At 54.0% G+C, this 17,922-nt stretch overlaps 1 protein-coding gene across 1 annotated transcript; it reads right to left on the reverse strand.

Annotated features, from left to right (window-relative positions):
• Positions 1 to 252: 252 nt before the first annotated feature.
• Positions 253 to 15,965, reverse strand: FOXRED2 (FAD dependent oxidoreductase domain containing 2). The gene is made up of 9 exons (XM_059080766.2): positions 15,892 to 15,965; positions 14,720 to 15,268; positions 12,523 to 12,774; positions 12,125 to 12,388; positions 11,599 to 11,765; positions 8,761 to 8,926; positions 6,659 to 6,900; positions 5,285 to 5,455; positions 253 to 2,443 (listed from the first exon to the last, which is right to left on the reverse strand). The coding sequence occupies exons 2-9, from the start codon at positions 15,265 to 15,267 to the stop codon at positions 2,190 to 2,192; spliced, it is 2,064 nt and encodes a 687-aa protein (XP_058936749.1). The 5' UTR covers position 15,268; positions 15,892 to 15,965; the 3' UTR covers positions 253 to 2,189.
• Positions 15,966 to 17,922: the final 1,957 nt, after the last annotated feature.

Raw genomic sequence — 17,922 nt, forward strand, 5'->3', positions numbered from 1 at the left:
TACAGTGTATGGATAAATGTCATTAATATAGATATTCCAAAATTTATATGGAATCCCTAACATCTGATGTGCCCTGATATAATGTTGTCAGTCATAATTCTAGTTATTATCCTAAAATGTTATGTCACAGAAATATCCAAGTTTCCTGCCAATTGCATTGTACTCAGATCTTTAACCATGCTATTTTAAGTTTTGTCCTGATGCTTTTACAAAATAAGATTTTTAAGAAGACTCATAAAAAACAAATACAAGTTTCTTTTTTAAAAAAAATTAATTTATTTTCGGCTGCATCGGGTCTTCGTTGCTGCACGTGGGTTTCTCTAGTTGTGGCAAGCAGGGGCTACTCTTCGTTGTGGTGCGCAGGCTTCTCATTGCGGTGGCTTCTCTTGCTGCGGAGCACGGTCTCTAGGTGCACAGCCTTCAGTAGTTGTGGCTCGCAGGCTCTGGAGCACAGGCTCGGTAGTTGTGGTGCACGGGCTTAGCTGCTCCGTGGCACGTGGGATCTTCCTGGACCAGGGCTCCAACCCATGTCCCTGGCATTGGCAGGCGTATTCTTAACCACTGCGCCACTAGGGAGGGAAGTCCCCAGATATGTTTCTGATTGCCTTTAGCTAATACCACTGAACTCTGTAACAAATGACAAAACTCTTCATCCAGATCAACAGGAATCAATTACATGGGACTGAAGGAACTGATGAATATGATGTATAACTTTATGACTTTGGGAAATACACTAGCTTTAATCTTTGTTTTTCAAAAAAACCTCTTATGCTATGATGTACAAGTTGATAAGGTATACCTTTGTAAACAAAGATGAAACATTTATCTTTTTCCCTCTACACCTGTTCCTGCCAAAATTTGGCCCCGCCAGCTGGCCCTCCTGTGGACTTGATGGTTTACTGCGACTGGATTACAACTAGTTATACTAATAATTGCTTTAATTTGTTGTTTCCAAATTGTTTATATTCTTCGTGTCTCCCTGCTGCACTAAGACTTTGTCAATATTACTAGCTGCATTACTTATATCCTGTCTATTTTATAAGATTGTTGTCTCTTAACGGTACCCAGTGTGTAACCAGGCCTCCAACAAAATTGATGATGGCTAAACATCTTGAGGAAACAGATCACATTTATGACTCTTATAGAATAATTGTAATAGTGTGATTCTAGGTACGGGAAGGAGCAAAAAGGGAAAACATTTCCTGGATCATAGTAGACGAGTAAGACAGACAATCCAGAGAACCTTTAATTATCAACAGGGCCTAATCTGGAAACTAGCACCTGGACTGACACATCAACAAAAATTTTTACCTGATCTGGGATGCGCCTCCCAGTGCCATGGGACAAAATTTGGTCATGAAATGTCTCCCAAATATTGGTCAAATTTCCAACCAAGAGGAGGATCTGAGAAATGGAGTATTTCCCGCTATATCAGTAAACAAAGGATGCCACACTCATCAGTGATTGCAGCCACCACTGATGTGAGCTGGTGAGCCCCGAGGGAACTCAGGATGTGAAAACAGAGGATATTAGCCCCAGACAGCTGAGGTGCGCATCAAAGGAAAGATTTCAGAGGCCAGACTCTTGCATCTTCCCATATACAGAAAAACACTCAATTCCTAAACTTGGGATATCTGGTTTTCTTTAATTAACACCAATCTTTTGAGGTTCAGACCACCTGCCCTTTGTTGCACAACTTCTGTGTAACCTGGCTCCCCCCTCACCTCGTCCGAACAGTTCTTTCAGGGTTATTTGAGATGCTGCCTCCTGGGTTTGAAGTCTTAAGAATTCCTGCTGAATAAAACATAACTCTCAGCTTTTCGGTTGTGAATATTTTTTAAGTTGACAACTGGAAGGAAAAGGAACCACTGGGCACTTGATGGGGACAGAACTGAGGCCAGCCTGGTGCTCTGTGACAGCTCATTTGCAGACAAGTCCGGTGTGGAAGGCAGCTCCCTTCCATCTGGCAGAAGATGCTTTCCCTGGACCCCACTTCCCAGGCACCCCTGAACCGAACAGGAGGGGAGACCACCGAGTGGCTGCCCTTCAGCCCTTACGTGCCCTCCGTGTGGCTTTGGTGCGGTCACTGCGATGATCTGAGGTGTCTCTGGCAATCACGTCGGTGGGAGCACGGAACCGTGGGGAAAGAGCAGGGCTGACTGTGGGCCCGGGCGGGAGAAGCCTGGCCATCAGAGCTCCTCTTTGTTGCTGTCGAAGGGCGAGGCCGGAGGCCCTGGAGCCAGAGGGTGCTGTCCTGGCCCGTGGTTGCCAGGCTGCTGGCCGCTGTGCCCCTGGCCCGCAGTGCCATAGCCCCACAGGAGCCCGCTCTCCACGCCGTGCCGGCGGAGGCTCTCGGTTCCCACGAGCCCCTGTGTTCTCAGGTAACCCTGCTGGCAAAAGGGTGGCAGCTTCTGGCGTGTTAGGGCGAATAGGAAACAGGACTCTGCACAAAAGCAAGAGGAGATCGGGCTGAGAGGTGTGGGGAGAGGTGCAAGGGGAGGGGGTGCCAATGCCCCAGGGGCCTCACCCAGTTCTCTCCATCCCCTGAGCCTGGGAGCTGACTTTTCTGGGTATCTCACGTCTGACCTGGGTAGCCGTGGATGGCATCCCTCCCTGAGGTTCCAAGACTGGGAGGCTGCCTCAACATTTTGGAAAAACAAGGCTCCAAAGGAAAGCAAACCAAAGAGACGGCTCAGCTCCCAGAGGTGGGAGGCCCGCACGCTGCTGTGTGTGGCACCAGCAGGGTGGGAGCTCAGCCACCCAGGAGCAGCCCCTCAGCCTTCTCTTCCAGGAGCCACCCTGTGTGTGGGGGGGGGGCTGGGAACTTGGGGGTCAGTTCCATTTTGAGCTCAGAGTTCCCTTCAAAGATTTATTCCCTCAACAATGTCTGAGCTGCAAAGACTGTGTGTAAAGCACAATTCTAAGCACCGTGGGGGACATACAGATAAAACTGCCAGACCCTCATCTGGGCCACAGCAGAACGGTGGTGTGTAGGTCCAATCTGATCAATGAAGAAAGAGCTGTGGATACATGTTATTTAGAAATGTTAAGAGACAGCCAGAAGAGCTAGAAGTCATTCCTTCTGGGGAATGGGAATGGAAGTGGGTAAAAAAGCCTTTTAGCCAAGTACTTATATAACTTTGACTTAAAGAACAGAAAGGATGAAACAGAGGTGGGCTCAATCTTCTAAGGGATTTAGAGACAGGATGGGAAGATGGAGTGAGTGTCAGAAAACCATCTTGAGTCTCTTGCCTCAGGGAATGGGCACATCACCGAAGGATGCTGTAAGGCTCACACGAGTGATCAGGCTGTGAGGTGCCACAGGGAAACTATTTCCTACCTTACCTCTGACTTGTAGTACAGAGGGCCCCTGCCAGAATGGTCCATGACCATCCTCTCTGAGCAGGGACGGTAGCAGATGTGGGAGTGGACGGAGGGGGGCAGTGAGGTGGCCTTTCGGCAAGCACCTCCCTCCTATGACATACGTCACCCCTTCTGCAGGGGCCAGGGGGTGGAGAAGCCCAGCAGATCTGGGTCCAGAACTAGCAGCTGCACATCCACTAACCGGGTGGTGGGAAAGCCTACCCTCTGCCAGCTGGCCCTTTGTGGGGAGGATTCCTTCAAGTTCAAGGCAGTGGCACTTAGTGGCTCGTACTGTTGAGTATATCTAGGGAGTAGGAGCCAGGAGGCTGCAGGGCCTGTGATGATGGGTCGGCAGGAGCCATAACTCAGGGTAGGAATACACTCCCTAAGGGGCACTGGCATCTCTGTGTACTCCTGAAACCTCGAGAAACAGACAGAGGTTTTGCAGCTGAGGCCTCTAGACCTATAGTGGGTAATTTCATGTGTAAGTGTATGGTCAGAGTTTATGTCTGCAGAATGCTAGTACTTCAAAGCTGCTTAGCTCTGCTCTATGAATTACCGCTGTTTGAGCACCTATACACATTTAGACTATTAAAGTATTGTTTTAAGCCATCTCCCTTAATATATACATTTTTATTTCAAGGTAGACTGAGGGATGAAAGAAGGACACTTGCTCTCTGGCCCGTAGGCCGAGGACTGACCGTCTCTAACCTGGTTTGATAGGAACAGTGCGTGATATACAATCACTGTTCAACAGATATTTGCTGGACAGAAAAAAGGAGTGGGTATCCTGGTAATTCAGGGGGTTAAGAAAAAAAAGACAAAAATTTGGCTTGTTTTGGTCAGTTCTTCCTCTGGATCGTGAGACTTCTCTCCCCAAGTCCCTCTTTGGGTTTGACTGCCAGAGCCATCTTCCATCCAGTTCACCAATTTTCCCTTCACCTCTGTCTAATGTGCTACTAACCTTGACACTGAGTTTCCAATTACAGATTTACATTTTCATTTCCAGAAGTTCTACTTGGACCTTTCTCAAAGCTGCCCAGTCAATTTTGGTAGTCCTACCCTTTCATTCTATCTTCAGTAATCTCTCTTTTACTTACCTACAGATTTTGGCCATACTTTACATCCTCTCTCTGACCGTGCCATTTCCCACAGTCTTTGTAGGTTTCACCCTACAGTGTGTTGCTTCTGCTGACACGCCCTCATGGTCGTTTGTATCCTCATGTGTTGAGTGATTTCTGCTTGGGAGCTCGTGTTCCCGGGAACTTTATCTGGGGGAATTCTTTGAGGCCTAGTTTTAAGGTATGTGTCCTCACAGAAGCCGCACATTGACTTCGGTGACTTCTGCACCACAACGATAGTGTGAACTTTGGCCCCAAACTCATATGAGTGAGGCCTCGTGGATGGAAATCCTCAGGGGAGATTTTCCCCCCACTCCACCCAGAGCCAAAAAGCGTGTGTCTCCTCTCTCTCCCTCGGGAGTGCTTTCTGCCTTCTACTTCACCTACTGAGATCCCAGCTCTGTTTAAAGGTCTCAGAGGTACAGACCTCCTACCCTGCTCCAGCACCGTCTTCCCAGCTCCAAGTGCTGGGCAGTTACCCGGGCTCTAGGCCACTGACAATCAGCAGGTATTTCTCATCCAGCGGTGGGTTTGTGCTTTTCTTGGTGTTTGGCCTCTGGGGGGGGGGGTTTCCCTTATTTTCCTGCCGGTTTTTAAAAGAAGACATTTTATTCAGTGTTTGCAGGTGTGCTGTACTGGGAGGGGGTTTCCATGAACGCCGAGTCCTCCTGTTGTAGGAGAGGGAAGTCTCGGGTCTGGGTTTCTAGACGCACATCCTGAAGTCCCACAGGGCACGGATCTACCTGGTTTTCTTCGCCCTCCAGCTCAGCCCCTTTGTCCTTCGGGAAACTTCACGTTACCTGCATAGAAGCTCCGGAGATCGGTGTCCAAGCAGTTCTCCAGGAAGCGCCTCAGGGGCAGAACGTGCCCCACCGGGGCCGTCCAGTCCGTCAGGAAATCTTCCACGATGTGGTGGATGGCGGTGGGCCGCGGCAGAGGCCAGCCTGCGGGCCGGAACCTCACCTCCTGCTCTGCGGGGGGGGGAGAACGGGCGCCACGTCAGCGCCCAGCGCGGGGCTTCCGTTCCCAGGGCCGCACCCCAGGTGCCTGCCCGCCAGGCCCTTGCGCTCAGCCTTCCTCACGCACCTCCGTACGGGCCACGGTCAGCCGGTTCCGCCGTCCTTCCAAACGTCTGGAAGGCGGACGTGAGGGGGAGGGGCTAGACCAGACTCCTCCCCTGCACTGTCAGCGGGCAGAACTAAGACCAGTCACTTGAACTTGGTTTGCTTCTAAGACTTAACGGGAGCTGAGGTCTATTGTGGCTGCTTTGAAACTGGCCTTTCTGTGAGGAGACTCGGGGTCCTGCATCCTAGGGGTCTTAGGGCCCCTCTAGTGCAGTCTCCTACCTGGTGGGTGCCCTTCTGTGTGTCCCCGCCGCAGGGCACCAAGCCGTGACCGTCCCTGCATCTGGAAACTCTGGGAGGTGGCCCATCCCCGCCCCGGCAGCTTTCACGACGCGCTGCTCCTTCAGAGGGAACGTCAGCCTGCGCTCCTGTCACTTCTACCTGTTGACACTGCCTCCGCCCTTTGGAACGACCTCTAGTTTTAGATCATCCCCTTCCCGGGGACGTCCCTTCAAGTTTGGAAGCAGCGGCCGTGCCCCCCAGGTCGGTCAACATTCGGTAGCTACTCGGCGCCGGGCACCGTGCTGGCGGTGTGCTGTATCATCTCATTAACCCTCATCCTGCAAGCAGGGTACCATGGCCACCTCCATGTCACACCCGAGCAAGCTGAGGCTCAGCGGGGCTAAGTAATGGTCCAAGGTCACACAGCGAGGAAAGGACGGCCCTGGAAACACTGCCCACCTCCCCTGCCCCCCTCCTGCGCTAACCGGTTCCCCCCTTCCCTTTCCTGTTCCTTCTAAGAGTCAGTCCCCAGATCCCCGCTCTCCACTCCGCGGTCAGCCTCCTTTTTTGGAGACAGCGACAAGTGTCCCTCTGACGACGTGGTGCCTGGAGGTGACGGCGCCGCTCCACGCGTGGCCTGCCCAGGCCGATGTGTGGGCCCGAATCTGGCAATAGCATTTATCGTTCTCGGACCATCTGCCCCATTTAGGCTCTAGGCAGAGCCCCTAGCGGCCCCCCTTCTGTGAGCTGAGGGCACTGCCTGACAGCTTAATGGCGCTGGGGTCCGAGGGGCGCCCTCGCTCGGGGGAGAGCGGAGACCCAGCTCACCGGTGGGGAGGTGCCTGTAGTAGTAGATGACAGGGTGGAGGAAGTTAGACAGCCAGGCGTCTTCCATGTGCCCCACAGAGCGGTCGTAAAAGAAGACGTCCTTGTCGGGCCCAGAGAAATTCCGGCCGTACTCCATGCTGATGACGAAGAGCCCGTGCCTTGCCCTTCTTCCCGTGATTGTCTCCAGCTGGGCCAGCATCTGCATGGGGAACTCCTCCAGGTACTCAAAAGCAGTGGCATTCCTGGGGACAGGGGCAACACGGCAGGGGTAAGACCCTCGGTGCCGCGGCGGAGGTGACAGGCGTGTGTGTGCGCCTGCCTCTCCTGCCTAGAAGCCCCCCCCCCCCCCCCCCGCAAGCAGCGTACAGACACCGATCAGGCCTGCGCGTCTCACCTGAATATTACTGTCACAGCTGAGCCCTGACCTACTCTGGGGAGAGAAGACAGAAGACGCTGAGTAACCTGAGTGGGTATCTGGGGAGGGGGTGAGCCAGGCGGAGAGACCAGTGATGGAGAAGCCCTAGGAGTGAGTGAACACCTTGGCATGTTCAAGGGACAGGAAGAAGGCCAGTGCGGCTGGAGTGGAGCTGAGGGAGAGGGGAGGGGAAGTCGGCGGGGGCAGGTCAAGGAGGGCCGTGTGTGCCACGACGGGAATGTCGGGTGTCATCTGGGCTGGGAAGGGAAGCTGCGGGCTTTGGGAGGATAGTGAACAGGACTGAATTCGAGTGATTCAAGTTTTAAAAGAATCACTCTGGGTCTTCCCTGGTGGCACAGTGGTTGAGAGTCCGCCTGCCGATGCAGGGGACACGGGTTCGTGTCCCGGTCCGGGAAGATCCCACATGCCGTGGAGCGGCTGGGCTCGTGAGCCATGGCCGCTGAGCCTGCGCGTCCGGATCCTGTGCTCCGCAACGGGAGAGGCCACAACAGTGAGAGGCCCGCGTACCGCAAAAAAAAAAAAAAAAAAAAAAAAAAAGAATCCGCCTGCCAATGCAGGGAAGACGGGTTCGATCCCTGGTCCGGGAAGACTCCACATGCCGTGGAGCAACTAAGTTTGTGGGCCACAACTACTGAGCCTGCGCTCTAGAGCCCATGAGCCACAAATGCTGAGCCTGCGTGCCACAAGTACTGAAGCCTGCACGCCGAGAGCCCGTGCTCCGCAACGAAGAGAAGCCCAACTCGCCGCGACTAGAAGCAGCCTGCGTGCACCAGCAGTCAAAAAAAAAAAAGAATCGCTCCGGCCACCATGTTGAGAGCAGAGCATGGGGTCAAAGGTGAGAGGCTGCTGTATCAGTGCAGGTGAGAGATGCTCATGGTCCAGACCAAGGTGGCAGTGGGGGGGCTAGTGAGAGGCAGATTCTAGACACAGTTTGAAGGCAGATGCTGTGAACGCGGTGAATGGGTATGAAAGAGAGAGGAGTCAAGGGTGACGGGGGTTTTGCTCCCAGCACCGCTGAGTTCCCTGCATGTCCCTGAACTCGAGGTGCTGCTGCACTCACTGGCTTTGGACCAGGCTGTTCCCTCTGCGGCGTCTCACCTGTCCTGTGTCCTTTCAGGACCAGCCCCACTGCTCACCACCCCCAGCTCTTCTCCCCGCCCTGCTCTGCATGGTTTCTTCCTCAGGGAGCGTCCTCTGTGATCTGCTGCTCGGGAGCCGACATGGTCTGGCCCAAGGAGCTCTTAAATCCACGCAGGTGGTGACCCGTCATCACTGCAGTTCACTGCTCATCTGTTTGGTACCAGATGCTTTGCTACCAGTTACCTTTACTCCTTCCTACAGCCCTGCAAGGTAGGTATTATTAGCTCTATTTTGCAGGTGAGAGAAAGGCTCAGAGAGGCTAACTAACTTGCCCCAGATCACACTGGTGCAAAGCGGCGCAGCTGCAGTCACGCCCACGTCTTTGTCTGTCTGTCAGTAGAGCTTGTGGTGTTGATTTCACCGATTTCCCCAGAACAGACTGATCCCCGCCCTCCCTGCCCACCCCGCCGGCCATCTTCATCTTCGGAAAGAGCCCCTGGGCTCTTCCACACACGCAACAGGAAGAGAGGAGCACGACGGCGTGTGAGGGCGAGGGCGGTGGGAAGGCGAGGGCTGGACTACTCACTCTTTCAACAGGACCGCGTCGGCCAGCACGCTGAACATCTGGTAGAGGCCGGAAGCCTCGTTGACGCGCCGGATGATGGCACTGGCCAGCTGTGTGATGGGGTGCTCGGTGGAGGGCCAGGTGACGCCGTGATGACGCCGCTCCAGCAGCCGGTGGACGGCACGCACTGCAACGGCCAGAGAGAGGAATGGCATGCTGCCCTTAAGATTGTTATCTTTCGCCTCCGGGGCGGGGAGGGGGGTGCGGCGGGGGGGGGGACACAGAGCCCCACCAGCTCTGCACTCGGGACACGCTTGTATGCGCGGCTCCAAGAAGATGCCTTTAGAGCAGGGTCCGCGCGTGTGTTCTGAAAAGGGCTGGATGGGAAGTGTTTCTGGCTTTGCAGCCCAGACGGTCTCTCTCACTTGACTCAATTCTGCCTCTGGTGGGGAAGAAGCCATAGAGGACCGCGAAATGAACGGGCACGGCTGGATTTGGTCCCCAGGCCCGAGACTGCCCGCTTTGGCTTCAGGCCATCTGCATATGGAAGTCCTGCCACTGTCAACTCACATGTGATGCGTCCAAGCCAGACCCAGAGCCTTCCTCTGCAAGCTCTCCCGTCCCCACCGCCCCCATGTCTATCAGAGACCCCCAGATGGGAAACCTTTGACTACTCCCTCCCCTGCACAGCCGAAATCCCCATCTGTTACTAAGTTCTACTTTGAGATGCTCTGTATATTTCTGGAAGGATAGAAAAGCAGCAGCTATCTCAAACAACAGGGGGACATTTTCTGTGTACCAGGGGCTGCCCTGACACAGCTGTGACACTGGGGCACCACGCACAGGTGCTCCTCGAAATGAATCAACACAACACCCAAAGCCGGTAACGGCGAGGACACAGACAGACAGTTCACGTGATGGGAGACTGGGTCGACCAACGGTCACAGGAGAGGATGTTCGGCCTCACGAGACACACACAGACAGACATCTGGTTCTCTGGAGGAAACAAGGTTATGCTGCGTTTTGTGGAAGGATGAGGGATCACACAGCTAGGGAAGTGTGGGGAGGGGGCCTGACAAAAGAGGCATGGGTGCAAAGACATAAAACCTTGAGAAACGGGCACATTCTGCAAAGGAGGCGGGGGCCAGGCTGGGCAGGGGAGCTGGTGCCGGGTGCACGAAACCCTGGATGCCGAAGAGCTGGCTGGGGAGCCCCTGGAGGTTTTTCTGTTTGGAGAACAGTGTTCTGGTGGGTACCAGAGTGGCTGGATGGGAAGCCAGGGGGACCAATGGCAGGAAGACCAGTCAGGAGAGACCAAGAGGTCCCCAGTCAGGCAAGTGAGGCTGGGATGGACTGGAGAGAGACAGGAGGGGGAGGGGCAGGGTTCCCAGCAGGCCCTACCTTCTGAGGTTACCATCGTCCACCTTGCTTTACTCTGCCTTGCTGTTCTCTACTTGTCTCCCCTGGGGACCTTTTTTTCCGGCTGAATGATGAGGAGGGTCAGGCGGGATGTACTGTGTGTACAGCCGCACTGCCCCTCCCTCTAGTGGGGTCCCCAGCTAGTAGGAGCGGCCACAGCCCTTGGTGGCCTGTCCGTCCAGGATTGTTTCCCATTTGCCTCAAGCTTAGTGGTCAGATGGGAGCCTCAAAGTCAAGACAGGTGTGGATTCAAATGCCACCTCTGCCATCCACTGGCTGGGTGACTTTGGGTAAGTGACTTAACTTCTCTGTGCCCCAGTTTCCTTCTATGAAAAATGGAGTTGAAGTAACAAGATGTCTCTGATGGGGCTGCTGGGAGAATTAAGAATGTGAGCTGGGGAAAGATGAGGGGACAGAGGGAAGCAAGAGAGATGGGGCAGTACCTGTCAGGACAGCAGGTGCAGGAAGGGTGACACGCACGGGAACGTGAGGAGGGTTTCTTGCTGGGGACACAGCTAGAGAGACAGACTCTTCCCATTCTGTGTGTGTGTGTGTGTGTGTGTGTGTGTGTGTGTGTGTGTGTGTGTGTGTGTGTGTGTTCCATCTGCACATATTTTGGTAAACAGACAGCTAACGTTCTCGGTTTCTTTCCCTGACAACATACACAGGGTATAAAACAGATCTTCTGGGAATCAACAGCAAAGCATGATTATCTTTCCCTGTCAAACTGGAAGGAGAGTGAAATGCAAAAAGTAGCATTAAGGCAAGTGAGGCATCACATTAAATACAGAAACATCAGGATGAAGGACCCTTATGGGGTTTTTATGGTCATATTAACCGGCCCACGTAACACTCGTCATGCAATAAAGCACCCATCCAATGGGCTACCCAGAGCACAGAAAATTGGTACCCTTCGTACCGAGAGTTTTGAAAAAGCTGATATAATCTACTTGCAACTTTTCTTGAAATTTGTTGGTACCCAAAGAGTCTACGTGTACGTAACGCTTCACGGCTCCACGGTCTCCAGATATTACCTTATTTAGTCCTTACAACAGCTCTACGGGGTGAAGAATTCACCTCATTTACAACTCTGACATCTGGGAGGGCCAACAGAGGCTTAGGGAGGTTATGAAACCTCACCCCTGAGACCACCCAGCTGCTTCCCCGGGTTAGCAGTCCCAAGCTCAGCATCCTTGCCGATCACGGTGATGTGGGCAACACGCCACCCCCAGATGTACTTACTTTTACACCTTATCTGGTGCTTCTCTAGATGTGTCCTCAGACCACAAAAACCCACTGCTGCCTGCCCCACAGGGAATTTATGACAACCAACTGCTGTTAAGTGATCCCTTTAAGGCTGCTTTAAGGGAATCAGGCGTGTCTTTACAAACCCTGGGGACGGTTCTGTCTGGGGACAGCGGCCTTCTCTGCCGGGCTCACCTGTGTATCGGAATCCATGGATGAAGCCCCCAGCAGATTTCCGGTAATCCACGGAGTGGCTGGCAGTCCCCAGGACAAAGAGGCCCCGGCTCCCTTTGGACTCATAGCTGGCTTTGACCAGGGGGTACTTCTTGCTGAGCTCACCCCCTGCGGAGAGTCGGAGGGACCTGTGAGTGGAAAGGGCCGTGAATAAAAAGCGCTGCTATGTATGAAACACTTTTTACGGGCTTGGCGCTGAGCTAAGTGCCTACATTCCTGCTCAAATTCAATCCACACCATGACCCTAGGAGGCAGGTATAGTGATATCCACTTAACAGACAGAGTTAACTGAGGTTCACGTTAAAGATGTGGTGGGTCAGGGACAGAGCCAGGATTCAAGCCGCACTGGAGGCTGGGCTCTGGGTCCCTGTGTGACCAGATGGCACGGGAGGATCTGTTCAAGCCCTCTGGCGTCTCCTTGTCCACCTGGGCCTTGACCAGAGAGCTTTGCTGAGAGATCCAGCTCCTCCCCTCTGTTCGGACTCACTTGCTGAAAATGGAGAAGTCGAAGTTCCAGCCCAGGCAGCGGATGACCCGGTCGTAGGCCACGCGCAAGGCGAAGTTGTCGTTATCGTCCTGGGGCAGGGGGACGGCGTCGGCACTCCGGTTGCCTTCCTCCAGGAAGAATTTCAGGGTGACGTGGAACTTGCCCTCGCGGTCCTTCAGGATGGCCAGATCCGTCAGGTCAGACTCGAGCAGCCCATCCAGGGACTTCAGTTGGTAGGTGTCCAACAGGCCATTGTTGATGGCCCTGGGGCCCAAGGGGGATGTCAGGAGAGAGAGAGAAGTCTGTGCCGGGTGAGGAAGCCGCAGGGGCCGGGGTGGTTAGTCGGGCGGGGGTCAGGGGCCGGCAGCACAGCACACACAGGTACCTGCCCAGCATACCTGAGGTCGCCGACGTAGTGGGTGGCCCAGGAGAGCCGGACCCGGGAGCGGCTCAGCATGTGGATAAAGTTGGTGACACCCAAGATGTTCTCTGCCGTCTCAAAGGCCGAGTTCCCCCGGCCCAGGATCAGCACATTCTGACCCACGAAGTCCTTGGGATCCACGGACACGGACTCATAACCATCCACGTATTCGGAGCCAGGGAAGTCAACCTGGTTGGGGACGGACAAGCCAGTGGCCACGAGAAGGACGCTGCAGGCGGGAGACAGAGGAGGATGGCTTAGCCTCTTGGCTATGAGACCACAAAGTGAAAAATCCCTCTTTGGACCTGCCGCCTGGCTCGCCCACCTCACCCAGGCTGCTGGCTCCTCAAAGAAAGCAGGCCGCTCATTTACTCACCCACCTCCCGGCCTGTCCCAGTGCATCTGAGACCTTACCCTGGCCTCTCACTGAGCGCCTCCAGTGCGTGCAGTTTCCTTTACACCTTCCTGGGATTATACCAAACGTGAGAAGTAGTTTTACTTTCTGACTTTGGAGAGGGTGACGCCATGAACAATGGACTAATTCACTGAATTTTGAACATGGCAGCCTCACCAAGTACCACCCTGGTCATGAAAATGAAACTAGACGTGCTGCTTCCCCGTTTCTTACTTGCCTGGCAGATGCAGAATCTGCTGAGTGGTGATTCTGTATGAGGCCCTGTACTAAGTGCTTTTTGCCTCATCTTACTGCTCAAAGCAGCTCTGCATCGGTATTATTCGGCCTGCTCTACAGGTGAGGAGATGCAGGCTCCACGTGGGCCCACAACCTCCACAGCTCCTTAGACAGCAGAGCCAGAATCTGACCACAGGTCAGCCTAATTCCAGAGTCTTGCTCTTTCTACTGGTGGGGATGACAATTTGTGGTGGACAGGCTGGGAGCTGGACCCTGCCGGCCTGCAGAGGAATGGTTTGATCACAAGGTAGTTTCGAAAACAGGACCGGGTGGCCTGGAGAAGGGGCCTTGGCAGCCTCTGTGGCCCCTTGCTTTCTGGCCTGTCCACTTGTTCACATCTGAACCCCCTACACTGTAGCACTGCTGCCTAAGATGAGAAGGTCCAAATTGGCCCAACCCTTCTCTCCTTGGGCTGTAACAAGCAAGGAGCAAGGCTGAGCCTCTGGCAAAAGGCATGAGAAAATGAACCGTGATCGAGCACCTGCCTGGAGCCAGGTGCTAGGCTGACAGCCGGGAAGGGAGAGGCAGCCAGGCACAGCGTTAAGAACACAGGCTTCGGGCTTCCCTGGTGGCGCAGTGGTTGAGAGTCCGCCTGCCGATGCAGGGGACACGGGTTCGTGCCCCGGTCTGGGAAGATCCCACATGCCACAGAGCGGCTGGGCCCGTGAGCCGTGGCCGCTGAGCCTGCGCATCCGGAGCCTGTGCTCCACATCGGGAGAGACCACAACAGTGACAGGCCCGCGTACCGCAAAAAAACCCAAAAAAACACAGGCTTCAGAGTCAGGAAGATGTGAACTCAAGTGGCAGCTGCACCCCTTATTAGCCATGTGACACAGCACCAGTTACTTAACTTCTCTGAGCCTCAGTTCTTCAGCCGTAAAATGGGGATCAGTGAACCTCCCTCAAAGGGCCCTTGTGAGGATTAGACAAGCGCGGTATAACATATAACTCTGAATTTGGCTTCTCTACATTATGCTAAGCTTTCTCCCAAGTCAAAGCGAGCTAAAACCGAATCCAGCAGCACTGCCTGTTGGCCCTCCTTCTCATTCAGTTCAGAAATCCTACTGAGCCTGTCTAACACTTGCTGGACACTTGCCAGTATTTCTCAGAATGTATTCTGGGGAACACAAGTTCTAGGAGATGCTCTTCAAAAAGGGTTTTGTGGGTGCATAAGCTCAGACAATGCTCAATACCCAATGCTGGAGTCCTTCAGTGAATGTGAAGACACTGAAGACTGAAAAATCCTGGAGAAAAGAAATGGTCAGAATTTTCAAGTATCTTTTGAGTACATACATTTCTAGGAAACACTTGGGAAATGATGGCTGAACTGAACCTCTTAGCACTGGATTTCAGTGGGAGCAAGGATGGGCAGAAATGCCTCTTTTCCCCCATTTCTCCCACACCTACGGGCCAACCAATGGGTTTCCTTCTTCCAGGGAAGGCACTGGCTTCAGCAGGTGAGCTCTGGAGCCCGGTTCCTTACCTACACTGGTATACCTGGCCCTTCTGGTCGGTCAGGATGAAGTAATGGCCATTCCAGGCCCGCTGATCCTTGTTCAGAGTGACGTGGGCAATGGTTGTGTTGTACAGCACGTGGAGCCCCAGCCGGTCTGCGAAGTCGCCCAGGTAGCGCACCATGTCGCCGGCATCGGGGAAGTAAGCGTTGGAGTAGTGTCTGAAGAGCAGCCGGGGGTCGTGGCTGAGCAGAGAGTTCCAGTCATGGCGGAGGTTGAACTCGGCGTTGGCCTTGCCTGTGTACCGCTTGTTGATGCTGATGAGCTTGCGGTGCCGGGGGTAGCGCGTGAAGAAGCTGCCCGGTCCCGGGGCGCGTTCGAACACGGCGTAGTCCCTGCCGGCCCGATGCAGGAAGTAGGCCATCTGCAGCCCCGCGGGCCCGGCACCCAGGACACAGTAGTCCCGGTGCGCGGGCACCGAGGCCTGGGCGGGGCACGGGGAGAGAGCCGGGTGCAGGGCGATGGTCAGGAGCAGCCCTGGGAGGCCCCACAGCAGGGCCGCGGCGGAGAGGCCCATCCTACGGCAGACCAGAGAGGTGAGGCCTCGGACCACGAAGGCCCCTCGAGGCCCGCGGACGAGAGCCAGGAACTGGGGGCCCAGAAAGGCAGGGGCTTGCCGGAGCGCTCACTGAGACTTGGGGCGCAGCCGGGACCAGAACCCAAGGACCTCTGAACTCACTTGCCCCGACTCCATCATTTCAAGCTCGGATCTGGGCTCCCCCCAGGAGTCCCGAGCCCCTCCATCTCCCTCAGGACCTTAGTTCCCAAGGGCGCCAGACTCCTTATAGCCATGGTAATAAGAGGCTGGGTGTTTTCTCCAATTTCCCCTAATTCCAGGGATGCCCAACACCACCCTAGGGCCTCCCAAGGCCAGACCCTCGAGGGTCACGTCTTTTTGGCCACGCCCCCGCGCTCCCGCCTCCAGCCTGAAGGAGGTGTGGTCTGCAGGCCCCCGTCCCACACCCGGGTTCTTCGGTCACGTGACAGGGATGCCCCACCACACTGGCCCGAGGAGTAGCGCGAGGCCACCCTCGTTCGCGCGCGCTGAATCCGGGAGCCGCTCCCCACGCGTGCGCGGTGCCCACGCCCGCAGCTCCCGCCTCCCCGGCCCGCCAGTCCACCCCCCGCACAGAGCTCGAACCTCCCAGCCGCTCCGTAGACAGCCCGCAGCCAAGTCAGGCCGTGCTCGGCCTGCCCGCGCCACCGCGGCGGCCCCGCCCCGCCCGTCCCGCCAATGACAGGGGGCGGGGTCACGTGGCGGCGCGCGTCATGCGGGGCTGGGCTGTAGGGTTCTGGGCTCCGGGTAGCTCGCGAGAGCCGCGCACGTGCTGCTCCGCCAGCCGGCGCGCGCTGGCAGGTGGTGGCCCGACTGAAGATCAAATCCGACAAGTGGCTTGGGACTCTTTAAAGCCGTGTCTTTCCACGTGTAAGGGAGGCACGGGAGCAGACGACTTTTGGAGATAATCCCAGCTGTTACACTCCGTTACTGTAGCCAAAGACTAGTTGGGTACTCAGTACTTTGGGACCGGAAACCAGGTTGATGAAGCCAGGACGGATAAACAAATTAACTGGTGTTCGCTACAATGATTCAGTCTATTGTTTACTAAGAAACAGGACTGACTGGATCTTCCACCAGAAGAGGAAGGCCAGGGATTGTTTCCAGTATAATGTAAATAGCTGACTGGCCAAATGGAATTTAGGGGTGATTTGCTTAAGGTCACACAGTTAAGAAGTGTGACATTAAAACCCCCCATTTATACTCCAGATTATGGGCTCTTCCAGAAAGCTCAAGGACTGTAACGAAGCGGTAGGGGAGGCCAGCGTCTGTGATTTCGATGAAGGGGTATGTGCAATGAAGCACACATCTTGGTAGAAGGTTGCTGCTGTTCACAAGGAATTAACAGCTTAGTTAATGGTTTTAGTTCTTCTCTAAGTATGGGAAAACGCCAAGAAACTGGGTTCAGAAGATTTTCTCTTGAAAATATGTCTGAAGGCTGGTTTCTGCCACTTTTAGAGCAAAAAGCGCCTCGTCCCAATCCTCATCCTGAATTCCTTCAGGGTATGTTGTATGTCAGCAACTGCAGTGGCTAATGACTTGATTCTTGTAGAACTGGACAGTAGGTTACATTCTTTATTTTACAATTGCTTCCCTTTCAGTCTTAATTTCGACTAAGGTTTGGGAGGCATTCTGTGACTGATTTGTCACATGGTGCTAGGAATGCTCGTTCCCAGGCCAGACGAAATTTACTGATAGGCCACTCCATGTGCTGTTGCTGGACTAGGCCCTGTTAACAGTAGCCAAAAGCCTCTGGACCACCTGTCTTACTAGTCTGTTACAGTCCAGGAAATGGTTCCCACCTGTTGTTTCTTCCCATATCTAGAGTTAGACTATTACAATCATTGATCTTATAGAATTGTATGTTCGTAATTGTTTCAAGTCACCTAGTCATCATTATTTTTATTGGAGGCTCTGTCACCCATTTGGTAGTGCAAGAAACAATACTCTTATAAAATAGGCAGAGTATGGGTAATATAGCTAGCAACATTAATACGGTCATAAGTAAGTATTTAAGCTAAGAACTTTCATTAGGTGCAGGCTGTTATCTCCCCAGGTCACCTGACCAGTCTGTTCTGTCCCCATCACTGTCTCTAAGGGAAATGGCATATTGGCATTTTACATAAAGTTCACCAAAGATGTCTGCAAGTACGGGGTGAGTGGAGGGTCACTGTGACCCCTTACAGGATTGAGAAATGAATGTTTTCTTCCAAGGAGTTGCTGGCACCAGAAGAAAAATTGATCTTTATGGTTGAGCAGGCATTTCTGCCACAGGGGAGGTCTGGGTAATGCATAATGTGGATGCACAATGCACACTAGAGGGGAGGGAGGAGGTTGAAAGACAGAGAAAAGGTTTTATGCTGAAATTTGTCATCCTGCTTTTTAAACACAAATCCATGCTCATGCCCAGCAACGGTGGCCAAAGTGGAGGCAACATGGAGGATGACAGGATGACCCTGAACTGCCATTCAAGTGAACTGGATGACCAGGGCTGGCCTTCCAGAGGTGGGATGTGGATCCTGCATGAGATTTACATGGGTAGAACACAGTGCAAGTATAGGAAACCCCAAGGGGTGTTAAAGTAGTCCCGTGAGATGGGGCTGAGGGTTCTGGTGG

Source organism: Kogia breviceps, chromosome 12 (genome assembly GCF_026419965.1).
Source record: "Kogia breviceps isolate mKogBre1 chromosome 12, mKogBre1 haplotype 1, whole genome shotgun sequence".
NCBI lineage: Eukaryota > Metazoa > Chordata > Mammalia > Artiodactyla > Physeteridae > Kogia > Kogia breviceps.

Excerpts from the sequence above, each read along its gene's own strand:
- FOXRED2 (XM_059080766.2), bottom strand. The coding sequence starts at position 15,267 with ATGGGCCTCTCCGCCGCGGCCCTGCTGTGGGGCCTCCCAGGGCTGCTC. Across the intron at positions 12,389-12,522 it reads CACTACGTCGGCGACCTCAG|GGCCATCAACAATGGCCTGT; the intron begins GTATGCTGGGCA and ends CTTGGGCCCCAG. Across the intron at positions 11,766-12,124 it reads GACTTCTCCATTTTCAGCAA|GTCCCTCCGACTCTCCGCAG; the intron begins GTGAGTCCGAAC and ends TTCCACTCACAG.